Source organism: Paramisgurnus dabryanus, chromosome 11, assembly GCF_030506205.2.
Source record: "Paramisgurnus dabryanus chromosome 11, PD_genome_1.1, whole genome shotgun sequence".
Lineage (NCBI taxonomy): Eukaryota > Metazoa > Chordata > Actinopteri > Cypriniformes > Cobitidae > Paramisgurnus > Paramisgurnus dabryanus.
In genome coordinates this window covers 12,273,732-12,288,468 of record NC_133347.1, presented here as the reverse complement: position 1 = coordinate 12,288,468, position 14,737 = coordinate 12,273,732, and the positions used below count along the sequence as shown (strand labels likewise).

General features: G+C 39.4%; 1 protein-coding gene across 4 annotated transcripts in view; it reads right to left on the bottom strand.

Moving 5' to 3' along the window:
* The window catches only part of nfic (nuclear factor I/C), a 125,753-nt gene that overhangs the window by 16,343 nt on the left and 94,673 nt on the right, over positions 1–14,737 (bottom strand). For 3 of the 4 annotated variants that reach the window (XM_065246796.2, XM_065246795.2, XM_065246797.2), the window contains 4 exons: positions 12,482–12,592; positions 10,355–10,539; positions 5,590–5,749; positions 4,551–4,636 (listed from right to left, as the gene is read on the bottom strand). In XM_065246796.2, the coding sequence (XP_065102868.1) occupies positions 4,551–4,636; positions 5,590–5,749; positions 10,355–10,539; positions 12,482–12,592 (542 nt within the window). The remainder of the gene's footprint in view (positions 1–4,550; positions 4,637–5,589; positions 5,750–10,354; positions 10,540–12,481; positions 12,593–14,737) is intronic. The other variant, XM_065246798.2, reaches the window with a different exon arrangement.

Below are 14,737 nucleotides of genomic sequence, written 5' to 3'. Positions count from 1 at the left end.
AAGTTTACTCGCGTTTATATCAGTGACGCGTGCGCAGCTGGAGCGATGTTTGACGCGACGTTAGCTCACAGTACATATATCTGTTGGTTTAGAAAGACGAGAAAGAGACGCAACGGTAAAGGTGCAAGTCTAAGAAAGTAAAGAGCGCCAAGACCATCTCAAATGATCATCCCCTGATAGCACCATTATAATCTCATTATCTAAAGATCTTATATACAGGTATGTTCCCTGTCTGTCTTGTGCATATTCATACTTGGTCGTTTTACATGCTTATGTATGCATAAATACTAAATACAATGCATACTATATCTTCAATAGCCTACAAAATAAATAACTGATTAAAAAACAAGATTCTGTCTTTAAAGACTTATCTTTTGTTATCATTAATGCATTTAACAAGATTCTGTCTATAAAGACTTATCTTTTGTTATCATTAATGCATTTAACAAGATTCTGTCTATAAAGACTTATCTTTTGTTATCATTAATGCATTTAACAAGATTCTGTCTATAAAGACTTATCTTTTGTTATCATTAATGCATTTTTACTTTAAAACTAACTTTAACTTATTATATTTTTAAAACTGTGGTGAGCATTTAAGTATGAGTGGCAATTTTCTGCAAATTTGTATATTCCAAAAACTATATAAATATAAAGCTTATAAACATATATACTTTCACACATTTTGGTTTTATTATCACCACATGTTGCTGTGTGTGGTTGTTAATAAAGTGTCTTGTGTTTATGCTCAAGTGGGCTCAGTGATATGTTAATAATATTATGGTGTTTTCTGGCTCAAAGAGGGAAAACTCACAGTTGTATGTCTCGAAAGAAACTAATGCATTTTGTGATGTAGATTACCTAGATATTACACTTAAAAAAAAAAAAATTAGACTATAAATCGAGGGGAAGGGGGGCCTACAAAACCTCTTAGCCCCGGGGCCTCACATTAGGTTAAGGCAGCCCTGTGTAGTACAGACATACAAGTCATTTTAGTGTTACTGATGTGCACAGTTTTAATTTAGGAGGCTTTGTACACCCAGCTCTCCAGAAAACAACAGCGATTGGTGGAAGAAAATGCAAAAAATTACTATAGTAAAACATGTATTGGCAAAAAGCGCAATTTGTCTCCTTTAGGAGCAATTCAATTTTTTTGATAGCGCAATTGGTTGAAGAGTTACGGTCAAATAAATAGCGCTTGGTAGTAATATCTGGTCTAATAGGGTTACAGAAAAGACAACAACAGAGTCCATTAAACACTAAAAGTAATACAAAGACATAAGGGAAGAGTCATATAGAGGAGTAAAGAAGAAAGAAAGCATGAAAGAGAAACAAATAAAGATAAAACAGAAAGAAAGTAAGTAAGAAATAACCATTCATATCCCCTCTTGTTATTCTAAACTCCTATGACTTTCTCTTCTGTTAAACACAAAGTTAAGACTCCAAAACTGTGCTGGTTGCTCTTTCCATTTAGTTACAATGAACAGAAAGCAAAGTTTAAAGCTTTTGACAGGACACAAAAGTGCTCCACATGACTTCAGGACAATCACTGATTCACAGCCCTGTCCTGTTTTTTGGACAAGGAAGACAAATTGGTCAATCTAACTGCCTGTATTGGACTCTTCCGGTTCCTCAATCACAGGTTTATCCGACAAATTACATCGTGTTTGGTTTCCCCTAGCAACCACCAGACAGCCTCGGACGTGACCATCCTGGAGCAAGTGAACAGGAGCTCCTTTTTCCACAACGTTTTGCTTACTGTATATTTTTTCCTCTGTTTTCAACTGTCTCTCATTTAACTGGAGCTCAGCTCATGATAGTCTCAGAGGGACGTACCTAACTCAAAGCCAGAAAAGTTTTGACCTTCATAAGCGTACCGCACAAAATGAAACAGCATTTAAACAAAAGTAACAAAAGATTGCTCAGAACAGGATGCTATTGCACCTGTAGTTTTTACTTGCTGTTTGTCTAAATGTATTTTTACATTCATATTGACCTGTGGCTTTTAAGAAACTACTCCACACAGACTGAAATACACACTCAGGTCCTTTCTGATCACTTTGTTTCTCTCCCTCTCATCACACACTTCAGTGAACTGCATTTACGCTTTTTCCTAGGGCTGAAAGCACTGCAATGCAGCACGCTTGGACTCCTGAGCCCTGCGGTTCACACAGAACCAGACTCATCTTACACGCTTCTGATTTTACCTGTGCTGCAGCATTACACATCCAACCGCAGCCATTATTTAGGTCTACTGTAGATGAATATAAATGTGACCCTGTCTGTGAAATTCAGGTTGAAATATCATAACCTAATTATGAGATTAGGAGCATCAAAGTTTGATTTCAATCATCGATTTCACTTTAATTGTATTACTTGGTCAATATTAAAGATATCAAGGTTATATTTTCACAGAATGTTCTTTGCATTATGCAAGATGATTTTATATAGCAAACACAAAATCACAAAAAAATTACGTTATAGCTGGGTTTTCACAGGCAGGGTCTCAAATAGGCAGGACATATAGTTTTAAAGTTAGAAGATCAAATCAGATCAGATCAGATCGACTGCATGCATTAAGCCTAGAGTAGATACAGTTCTATGCTGTACTGCATATGTTAAAGGTGTCAGTACTGTATATGCATTTATTTGCTCTATATTTCATAAGAAAGAGCAGATTTTATTCAGCTGCTGAGTATATACAGTATAATCTCTGATCTATAATTGAACACAGAGGTCTTTGGTCTCACACAGAGTCCAGACCAGCACTGGGTTTCTCAGGACACAAGGTTTAGGGGAAATTTACAAGTTAAGGTGTTTAGGTTTCTTAAAGTTATCAAGAAAAAGTTCCAATAGTTGCAATGAAGTTATTTCTTTTAGGTTAATAATAAGCACCGCAATTTCATTTGAAACCATGCGTGTCCTTATGTCGCATGTTTTGTGTGTGTAAGTCCTGTGTTTCCTGTGTTTCCTGGGTTCCCATACTGTTTTTGGCCATTAAATTTCCATAAATATTTCTGTAATTTATAGAATTTTTTATTATTTTTGCTGCTGAATTTACTCTGCTATCAAAATCTATTAACAGGTTTAAAAGATTACTTTTAATAGTGCCAAATGTATCCAATAAGAACCTCGGCAGATGTTTTCACACTGTTTTGACACTAGAAACAGGGGTCACTTTATGACCCTCCTGTTGCCCACAACAATATTTAATGCCCCCCCATTGTAGGGGGCAGTGGTAGTACAGTGGTTAGAGCAGTGGTTCTCAAACTTTTTCAGCATGTGGCCCCCCTAGTTGTACGGGGCATTTCGTTGTGCCCCCCCCAAAATGTATGACAAAAAACTGTTCTAAAACGTAATTAAACAAAACTTTGTTTTGGCACCATCTCGCACCCCCCCCACCACTGGGTTAAGGCCGCGGTATACTTTTTTCCGCGTCAGGCTCGCGCGCGCACGCGTCTGCGCAGCTTTCCAAGTATACTCCCCGCAGCTACACGCGGATGGCCGCGTTTGACACTATATGCAATACAAATGATTTCTTATTCAAATTATCAGTCTAACAGGCTGTCAGGGCAGCACTGATTTGGCGACATTAACAGTACATTAAAACATTAGGATAGGTGAAGAAAAGTAACTCATCCACCATTGCAAACGCAGTTTAGTACAAACAACAAGACAATAAAGAACATGAATCAAACATTATGGTAACAAACATGCTCCACAGCTTTCTGTTCTTGGAAGAAGTAAAAGTTAAAGAAGAAAAACGATAGTGTGTGTGCAAATGCTGTCTATTTCCTTTGTATAATTGTTTATATTGGAGTGTCCTGCTGAAATATTTTCACGCGTATGCGCTGTTGTACGCGGACTGTACGCGCACTGTACGCGCACTGTCCGCGCGGTCTCAAATTTTGGGCTGATGACGGACCCTCCTGATGACGAAAATGACTTCATGCGGAGGGCGCGCATACGCGGACGTCCCTAGTATACTTTCGGCTTTAGAGGGTCGGGCTTGTAACCCAAGAGATGCCAGTTTGAATCTCATGGCTGGCGGTGCAACTGTGGTGCCCTAATTGCTTCCCGGGCACTGGGATGGCTGCCCACTGATTCGGGTGCATGTGTGTTCACGACTTGCAGTGCATATGTGTTTACTACTTACTGGGATGGGTTAAATGCAGAGGTCACATTTCGAGAATGCGTTGCATACTTGACAAGCTTGTCACTTTCACTTCACTTCACAATTTCTACCAAATAAAATATAATGGAGCATGGCAAAAACATTTTTTTTACAAAAAATTTGGTTGTTTCAGCTTATTTTAAAGATTGTAAATCATTTAAATTCTCTTTTCTCTTATCTTCAGCCCCCCTCAGAAATTTGTTGAGGCTCCCCTGTGGAGCCCGGCCTCCTGGTTAAGGAACACTGACTTATATTCATTATACAATTTAAAGTAATAATCTATCCTGATTTAAATTTTGTAATTCCCCCCTGATATTTCCAGGTTGTCTACAACTAATGACCTATTGTGTGTAGATGGAGGATTGTGTTGTGATACCTGTGCCTGATACAGACTGCCAGGGTCTCGAGAACCAATTCCTACGAAGGAGCGGTTGGCAGGTGGCGTCCCGGGAGCAGAGTATGCTGAGAGAGAGAGAGAGAGAGAGAGAGAGAGAGAGACACAAAGAGATATAGTTTAAGTAATAAAATGTTACCACCAGTTCTAACTCATCTCCAATTGGACCAATCACAAAACCATTAAACTAAGAAACCCTTGAGATAAAGGCCGTTCATAATAAGCTTTTCAATCATAAGGGTGTGTACAACATGCATGTGTTACACACAGAGGTTCTGCTGATGCTGCATATATAACTCAAAAGTTTATCAAACCGGTCTTTGCACAAGATGATTCTGTCTGAATAATTGTGCACATTATTGACTCTGACCATGTGATACGATACAGAAGCGATTGATCATCTGTGATTCTACAGCGGTCAGGGAACATATTGAGCTGTTTTCTGCATTTATTAATTACATTAGCATGATTTATGGACGGAGCAAAAAGCACCAGGCCATTCGAGCTGACAGACCCGTCCTCTATAAAGTATCTGTGCTATGGGATTTTCTGATGGAAAGGCAATCGATGGGTTACTCTCATGCTAAACCAACATATTCTGTAAAACTACATTAAATTGTGAACACCTCTTATCCTTCTCAAAATAACAAACTGCCTCATGTTTAATTGCTTTATTATAAATGTGTTTTGCGTGAATGTCAGTATAAACATAAAAAGGATAAAACAAGACATCCAATTCAAAGCAGCCAAGTCTCCATTGAGGTAGCAGTGACCACACATTAACAACGTACTGTATGTTGCGTGTCATTGTGACTGTGTCAATGTTGTGAGACATGAGCCAGACCACTAACTCTGAGCCACACACTTTACATGTCTTTGTTTTATTCAAATGAGCATTAGCATCTGTATAGACCATGAGGTATAACTCTGTGTTTTTGGCTAATAAACCAGTATGTCCTAACTGTAGTCCTATTAGAGTTGGGGCAGAGATGGGCAAACGGAGGACGGGTATCCCACTTACTGGGGGAGGTGGGTGAGCTGGATGCTGCATCTGCAGAGGTGGTGCTGGATTTGGACTCTGGGGGCAGCGTCAGACGGGGCAGGCCGGGGGGTGGTGGGGGGGCCAGCATCTGAGAGGAGATGTAGTGACTGGATACTTTCACCTGACCACTGCCATTCAGCTGCAGAGGAAGAGAGGGCAACAATCAGCCACTGTGGGGAGCGACACCTCACTGCCTCTACACAGCCAACATCACAATACATGCAGTCCACTTTCACTGTGTGTCCTTGATAACTCAATTACAAAACTACATTCACATTATAGTTTTAATCTTTGCATTTAGTAGCTAGATTAGTCTTGACATTAAGCATTATACAGAATAATTGTAAAATACATTAATGCTACATTTAATGTAGCTCTTATATACAATATTTTATCGTAGTACAACTTTAAGTAAAAAGAGTCCAACTTGGAAACTTGGGTGGAAATTTTTAAACCCACTTTGGATCAGATGTGGGTGTATGATATCATGGGAACATGGAGGCACCCTGGGAGATATACTACACACTGAAAGGGGGAAAATATTAGATGCAATAAAATATAATGCATGTTTGAGTCAAAGTGCCTACATTTAGTAAGAATGATCTTTTCTGTTAATACATAACAAATGTTATCACTGCCGTTTCTTTCTTTATAGTTGTACAACATGGATACCAAGCAGGAATATCCCACTTAAATTGAAGTGGGAGTTATTACATTTTAAGATTCTTCTGCTTTTTATTTGTCATCTAGAGAGCAATTTATACTAATCCAATCAACACCAACATTATAATTTAGAATGAATGAGTCTGTTGGCGTTTCTAAGATCAGCTGAAAATAGTTCTTTAGTGTTGGGTGGTGTTTGTGGAATGGTTTAGCCATAGACATGTATACACAGATACGGTCCCGATGCAGGTGTCACTCACAGCTTTTCAGGATACATTGTGCAGCCTCTAGTTGTAAATCCTGCAGAGATTGATATTCCCGAAAAATGGGATAACTTTTCACAAGTAAGAATGTGTTGTTTTGAATATGTATTAACTCATTATGCTTTCGTCTTGGTGTATGGGCAAAAAGTTATAATTTTTGGGTTTACAAAACAGCACGTAACATTGATAATTATACATTACTACGGTTGTGGGGGCACAAGCTAGTGTTCACTCTAGCACTGAAATGGTTGCCAGATTTGCATAACAAATACCAAAACTTTACTTTCATATATACTATTACAATGTATCGTCATGACAATAAAATGAAAAACTGTGATTTTTCTGGAAATATTGTGGTATTTTTACAAATTACTTATCTGTGAGCTTCATTATTTTTTAAAAATTCATGTGCCCTCATAATCATCTTCCCTGCTCAAAACGATCTCTCTTTACTTCCGGTCATATGGTATGGCAGGTGGGCGGGGTCCGGGAGAAGATCGCCGTGATTAGCAATTAGCAACACGACTTCAAACGATCCAATCAGATCTCGATGGACAAATTCAAATGGATCCCTGCCTTATTTCATTTCAGAAGCCTGTTTCACTCGGATATACATCACCACGGGGAAAATAAGGCAATCGATACTTCCGTTTCATGGCGACTTTAATATTGACAGAGTTAGCGTTAGTATATTGACAGCCAATGAACAAAAACCTTCCACATTTAACCCGCGGGAAAAACAATCTGTGTCAACAGTCTTAAAGTAATCCAATTCCTCGGGAAACCGCAGACTTGGCAACACTGGTTTACATATTGCCTTGGACCGTTCCAATATGGCAGACGACTTAACGTATAATGGTCCATAGAAACAGCTCCTAATGACTTATCTAGGTAAATATATCTATGGGTTTAGCCTGCAAAAAAATACAATTGAAGTTTTAGCCTTTCTTCTGCCCCCAGCAGGTGTACAGCACGTGTATGTGACGTTACACCAAGTTGCATGTTGCACAACAGTGTTTGTGTTTAATATTATGGTTGCATTTAAAGACACGTAACTTTGCCTCATACATACAGTAATCCTGATGATATATATACACTCAGCTAAAGGATTATTAGGAACCTCATACTAATACTGTGTTTGACCCCCTTTCACCTTCAGAACTGCCTTAATTCTACGTGGCATTGATTCATCAAGGTGCTGAAAGCATTCTTTAGAAATGTTGGCCCATATTGATAAGATAGCATCTTGCAGTTAATGGAGATTTGTGGGATGCTAATCCAGGACACAAAGCTCCCGTTCCCCCACATCCCAAAGATGCTCTGTTGGGTTGAGATCTGTTGACTGTGGGGGGCATTTTAGTACAGTGAACTCATTGTCATGTTCAAGAAACCAATTTGAAATGATTTGAGCTTTGTGACATGGTGCATTATACTGCTGGAAGTAGCCATCAGAGGATGGGTACTTGGTGGTCATAAAGCAGGGGTGTCCAAAGTCGGTCCTGGAGGGCCTGTGTCCTGCAGAGTTTAGCTAAAACTTCCCTCAACACACCTGCCTCAAAGTATCTAGTCTGTCTAGTAAGACCTTGATTAGCTGGATCAGGTGTGTTTGATTAGGGTTGGAATAAAACTCTGCAGAGACACCGGCCCTCCATAACTCCATGGACACCCCTGTCATAAAGGGATGGACATGGGCAGAAACAATGCTCAGGGAGGCCGTGGCATTGAAACGATGCCCAATTAGCACTAAGGGGCCTAAAGTGTGCCAAGAAAACATCCCCCACACCATTACACCACCACCACCAGCTTGCACAGTGGTAACAAGGCATGATGGATCCATGTTCTCATTCTGTTTACCCCAAATTCTGATATTTAAATAGAAATGGAGACTCATCAGACCAGGCAACGTTTTTCCAGTCTTCAACTGTCCAATTTTTGTGAGCTCGTGCAAATTGTAGCCTCTTTTTCCTATTTGTAGTGGAGATGAGTGGTACGAAGTGGGGTCTTCTGCTGTTGTAGCCCATCCGCCTCAAGGTTGTGCGTGTTGTGGCTTCACAAATGCTTTGCTGCATACCTCAGTTGTAAAGAGTGGTTATTTCAGTCAAAGTTACTCTTCTATCAGTTTGAATCAGTCGGCCCATTTTCCTCTGACCTCTAGCATCAACAAGGCATTTTCGCCCACAGTACTGCCACATACTGGATGTTTTTCCCTTTTCACACCACTCTTTGTAAACCCTAGAAATGGTTGTGTGTGAAAATCCCAGTAATTCTTTCTCATTCTGACATTTAGTTTGGAGTTCAGGAGATTGCCTTGACCAGGACCTAAATGTATTGAAGCAACTGCCATGTGATTGGTTGATTAGATAATTGCATTAATGAGAAATTGAACAGGTGTTCCTAATAATCCTTTAGGTGAGTGTATATCATCTTATATAAATCTTTATTTGATAAACTATTTTAAACAAAAAAATAAAAGTACTTTGTGCCCCTCATTAAAAAAGGCACAAAATTGCTTCAGATGTTTCAGAGATGCTTCATTAACCTGATCTTGCTAACGTAAATTCTCCCCAACTCAAGTAAACTTTAAACCTCAGACAAAAATCTCCCTTCTCATCTTTTCTCTCTCCATCAGCAGTTATATGAGTAAAACAAAGTAACCTTCTGCACACAGTTCCATCAGAACAACCCATTATGCAACGCTTGTTTCTTCTTCCCCAGCCACGAATCCATAAAGCCCTCCATCATGCCCTCTTTCTCTCTGAGAGCTTGGCTGCAGGTTTAGTTCTCTCTTTGTAAAACTGCACACTCACTGCCCTGCACAACAATAGATGCTGAGTGAGTCAGCGGCATTGTGGGTCGGTGCGGCTGTGCTTTGTGACTGCAGCAGGGGGAATTTCAATGAGTCTGCAGAATCAGCGGGACCCAGCTGCCACAGTGCATCTCTCTCTCTCTCACTCTTTTCCCTCACACATTCACAATCCCTCTCATCCACCGTTTCTATGCCAACATCAGCAGCACTCTTAGACACAGAGGTCTCCTCTCTCTTGGCTGCGTTTTCTGTTTCTTTCAATCTCTTTATATTTTGACGTGGTACTGGCACATGGCTCGGGTCTCACATGGGCACCCCTGTGGATAGGTTATTCACACTTTGTGTTAGGGCCTTCTGTCGCTGTCAGAATGAATCGATTGAGTGCTAATTGTTCATTCACATTCAAAACTGGCTGGGAGAGACTAACACTCCCTATCCTGTTATAACTCACATACTCAGCTGTACAAGACTTTAAAAGAAAAATCATCAATGGAAGGCATCCAGTGTCTGGCAATTCATCTGGCTAGGCCTATGGCTACTTAGTCAAAGAGGTATTCATTTGAAAATGAGGGCAACACAGGAACTGTGTTAGGGACACAGGATTGGTGGACACTGTTAGGTTGCTTTGTATTGCAGATATTCAGTGTTTGCAGTTTAGTTTTAATAAATGCTCTTTTTAGACTAAGGAGAATGTTTTAGGTTATGAAAGTTACAGAATGTTTACATAATGTCCCTGTAGCTAAATTGGTTAGCAGTGCAAAGGTCATTGTATAATAGCTAAAAATAATACAAATATAGATAAAAGTGTCTGCCAAATACATAAATGTAAATGTAAGCTTTTCTCAGATTACAAAAAATTCAATTTAATGATTATGAATGAACACGGCAGGCTCAGAGCTGTGTATGGCTCGTGTCCCACAGGTCCCAGAACTAGGGCTGCTGATTGGCTAAACTGATGATTTGATGACTTGGGATACATTTTGAAAGTTAGATCATAGAATGTGGATCTTACCGGGCTGGGCTGTTGATTGGACGGGTCACAGGCAAGAGAGACCAGGTCCTTCAACGGGTCTTGAGAGCTGAGGTGAGGGGGGTACCGGATGGTCGTGTGGGGGAAGTAGGTAGAGGCAGTCTGGGGGAGGATGGGGCCACCAGGAAAGTGGAGAGATGAGGAGGGATGTGGACTTCTGGAGAGGCCTGAGGGAGACAAAGCATTTTAAATTCACAAAATGATTGAAGGAATTACTGTAGAGTAAAAATCTTGCCCTACATCACAGCTCCAAAGTGATGGTTATGACTACATTAATGCCATTTATTTTTTAGAGATTGTGAATTTCCGACTTAATTGTCGATTGATGTTTCAAAATAAACAACATTCGGCTTTGTACCTTTAAATTGATGATCACAGTATATACAGTAAACCATTTAATAATGCACCATATAACCAACATATTTACTAAAGAGCTTTGTTTACCTGTCACATCCCATTCAAACTAAATAAAGATCACTTTTAAAGACTCGTATCATACGTTCTAACCAGGACTGGAAATGGCAGAAATTACCTGGGTGTTTTCGGGGGATTCTTAGATGACTTCTTAAATGGATATATAACATAACAATATAATTTTTATGTTTCCTCCTAAGAATGTTTTCTTGAATATTTAAGTCACACAAAATTTTAACAATTAAAAAAAAATTGTCCTCAGGTTAAAGAAAAATGTTGTAAATTGTAAAAATTTGGATATTTAGTTAATGGATATTTTAAATAAAAGGAAAAATCTGTAAAAAAAAAAAAAAAAAATACAAAATGAAAATCAAAAAAATCTAAATGGGAGTCAATTTTAAAGAGCACCTATTTCTTTGCTAAAAAACAACGTTATTTTGTGTATTTGGTATAATACAATGTGTTCGCGTGGTTTATGGTTAAAAAATACATTATTTTCAACATCCGTACATTTTTTCAGCTTCAGATTTCGCTGTCTTCCTGAAACGCATGGATTTAAAAAGCTCTGTGTCCCTGATTGGCCAGCTAATCTGTATGTTGTGATTGGCCTGAATACCTCTGACGTCAGCCGGAAATGTGACGCTCCTTACCATGTTTGAAAGATTCACGCACAATGCAATGAACTTACAGGCTGTGAGACCAAAGCGGGCGGAATTATTATAATGTCGGTCTTCACCAATCCCAGGATGTAAACTGTTCTGTGTCTTTACTGTTGTCCAAAAAAAGAGATTTACGTTGGAAACGATAACTCATGCCATTGTTTACTTTGGGGTATTTACCTTTTGCATATCGTTAACATGTACTAATACACACTTAAACACCAAAGGAAATTTGAAAACGTGAATCGGAAAATGCTATTGAGTGTTTAAATATAATTCCTTTTCAATCCCACCATTTCAAAAATCCCAGTCTGAGGTGGAACTTTGTTTCCCCTCAAAATTCACTCCCCGGACTCCGTCCCCCCACGTCCCCCATTTTCAGCACTGGTTGTAACGCATTACGCAATGCTCAGCAGAGGTAATGTAGTATTAGCGTGATGCTTCTGTGCTGGCACCATATGGGTGTCATGCTTCACAGATTCATCTGAACAGTCAGGCTAATAGTTTAAACAGAACTCAGCCAGCTGTGTGTCTCTGCAAGATGACATATCACTCCTCAGTCTCCCAAAAGCAATGACCTAACAGGGACGGAAGCACAGTCTGCCTGACTATTGTCAGCCCAATAAATTATACCATAATTTATCATTAAATTAGCCACACCTGGCTCCAAACTAGTAAGCGGTTATTTTTAGTGAAACACACGCACGCACGCACACACACACACACACACGCACACACGCACACACACACACACACGATACATGCTTCAACCTTTGAAGTATAGTTCTGATAACTATAAAAACTAAAATCTTTATCCAAACAGATTGTACTTTGCAGGGTCTGGGTGGCTGGAGTCTATCCCAGCATCTCGAGCTGCAGGAAGCACCCTGGATAGACGGACAGTCCATAGACCACAAGAACACAATGATGTATAATATATCTGTGATTCTCAACTTTACTTTACTACCTATAAAACATTGTCGTGTGTGTGTGTTTATGCCCATGAAAACAGGACACGTGTGTTACATCTCCTTACCGCTGTGCACTGCGATGACAGGTCTGTGATGCTGTGTAAAGCCAAGGCGTGGAGAGCTCTCCTGAGGGGATGGACTATCCATCTCTGTCTTCTTAACAGTGGGAGACATTCCTGAAAGATAAAAGAAAAAAGTAGGCAGTGGTACAAAGAGGAAGAGAGAGGTAATATTCTGCAAATTCAGCACCATTGTTCTACACAAGGACAAACTTTTCTGAGTCTAAAGCAAAGCTTAGTCAGCTGATTATTGAGCACTGTATGCATGGCCATTGCTGCCTGCAGTTACTACATCTGACCACCGGATGGTGCAGTGTTATGAGCAAACTGGTGGTTTTTTATTGCTGCAGTGCATTGCAGAGAGTGCAGTGGACTCTCTTCTCTTGTTGCAGCCAGACTTGCGGGATTATGGGAAAGTATGTTTATAGCCGTTGACCCGCGTCGGTTATTTAAGGTCAATCTGATGATATGGTCTCCATATGGATTTTCAAGAGTACTCTATAATACCGCTGCATTTAGAAGCTTCCCTATATGGGATTTTTTCCCCTGACAAGTGAATCATATACGTCTTAGGTTTCCAGTAATTACTCTGTTTTCAAAGAAAGAATATGCGGTCATCTTTCATTCGATGTTTTCATACTGCTCGCGGTTGACGCGCTGTCATCTAAGGACAAAAAATATGAATGGATACAGTTCCTCTCGCATGCAGGCTCTGTTTAAAATGACATACTTGTTCCATTGGTCTATGGTTTTGGTGAGAGGACGTCCTGTTTAACCAAACACTCACCAGATATTAAATCATGTGTACCTGTGAAGGTGCCGGTAAAGCCCAGAGTAATCAGACGGGGAATGTTAAAGAGAAACTCATTAGGATCGTCTAGACAGGAAGTGAGGTGGGCAGAACAGGTTCCCCGCAGGGGGTTCTGCTGTGCATATGGTAATGGGCTTTACTATTGAGAATTCTGATCTGAAATCAGTTCTGGCGTTTCATATAGAGTGATGGAGTTCAGATGCCTGCCGGTTATAGATCAGTGGGGAGGGGTGAAGCAGATCTCTTGAGATCTTTAGCAACAGTTTTGCCTGGAGGATTTAATGGATATTCAAGGGTGAGACAGCAGTCAGATGATACGCTAGGACTGAAATACTAATTCAGCAACTTTCTCATCTTTTAACTCTTACGGGATTTAGACCGACTACATACCTTTAGGCTTTTTAACACTGCATTAACATTTACGTAAGTATATATATCAAGACTTTCAAAACGCAATTAATCTATTTTGACTAATTTGTTTTCAATAATGTGTTTTCTATACCAAGAAAGTTACAAGATGAAAACCACTATTTTCTGTTACAAAGTTGCACATAGCATCTTAAGGTTATAATGACATTAGAACTTCAAATCCATAATTTGATTTTCAAAGATTTATTATAAAAACTGACAATTTTTCAGCAAAAAATAGTTTCCCCCCAAAATGCTATAAATCTATTGAATCAATATATAAATGTGCATTCATCTTTCCCATGTTATATTCATTTAGTTGACTACACTGATTAAAAAAATAAACATTAATGGCATAAATCAAAACACTTACTTTGTCATATTAAAAACACTGTCATTGCTGCTGTCATCCTTGGGACGTCGTCCCTGAACTTTCTGAATGGCGAACAGCTGTAAAACGTTTTGGTCCTGCTCAATTTTCGTTGACTTTAAGTAAAATAATCAAAAGTTTTTCATAAGATCCCCGGGGGTCAATGTGTTAGCATGACAGAAGCTTCAATGCGGCGCCATTGTTGTTTACAATGCGTGGAATGGTGCGCTGTGATTTGTTGAGAGGATTTATTGCATTCTGAAGAGGAGGAGGACTGGCGTTTATCGCGTTTTGGGAGAAAAGATATCGGATTTAGCATAAAATTTTGATTTTACTTTTTAATACTGACCTGATATAATACTGATTTTGGTGTTAACTAATTTTTTTAAATGCCGTTTATCGCGTTTTGGCACCAAACTCTTCATATAGTCAATTTAAATCCAGTTTATTTTAACACAAACCAGCAGAACTGCACTTTTGACACAAGGACACATAAGCTCTCGAACTGAGAACTCACTGCTCTCCATATCCTTTTATGCTCTTCACAAACTAAACTCCCGCTACACAGATTGCTCATTGAAACTTTACCCATATACTGTGAATTACAGTACGGTTTCTCTATATCTACTACCCTGTCCTACTTCATCTGCAGTTTGGCTGCTTCAGCATTATA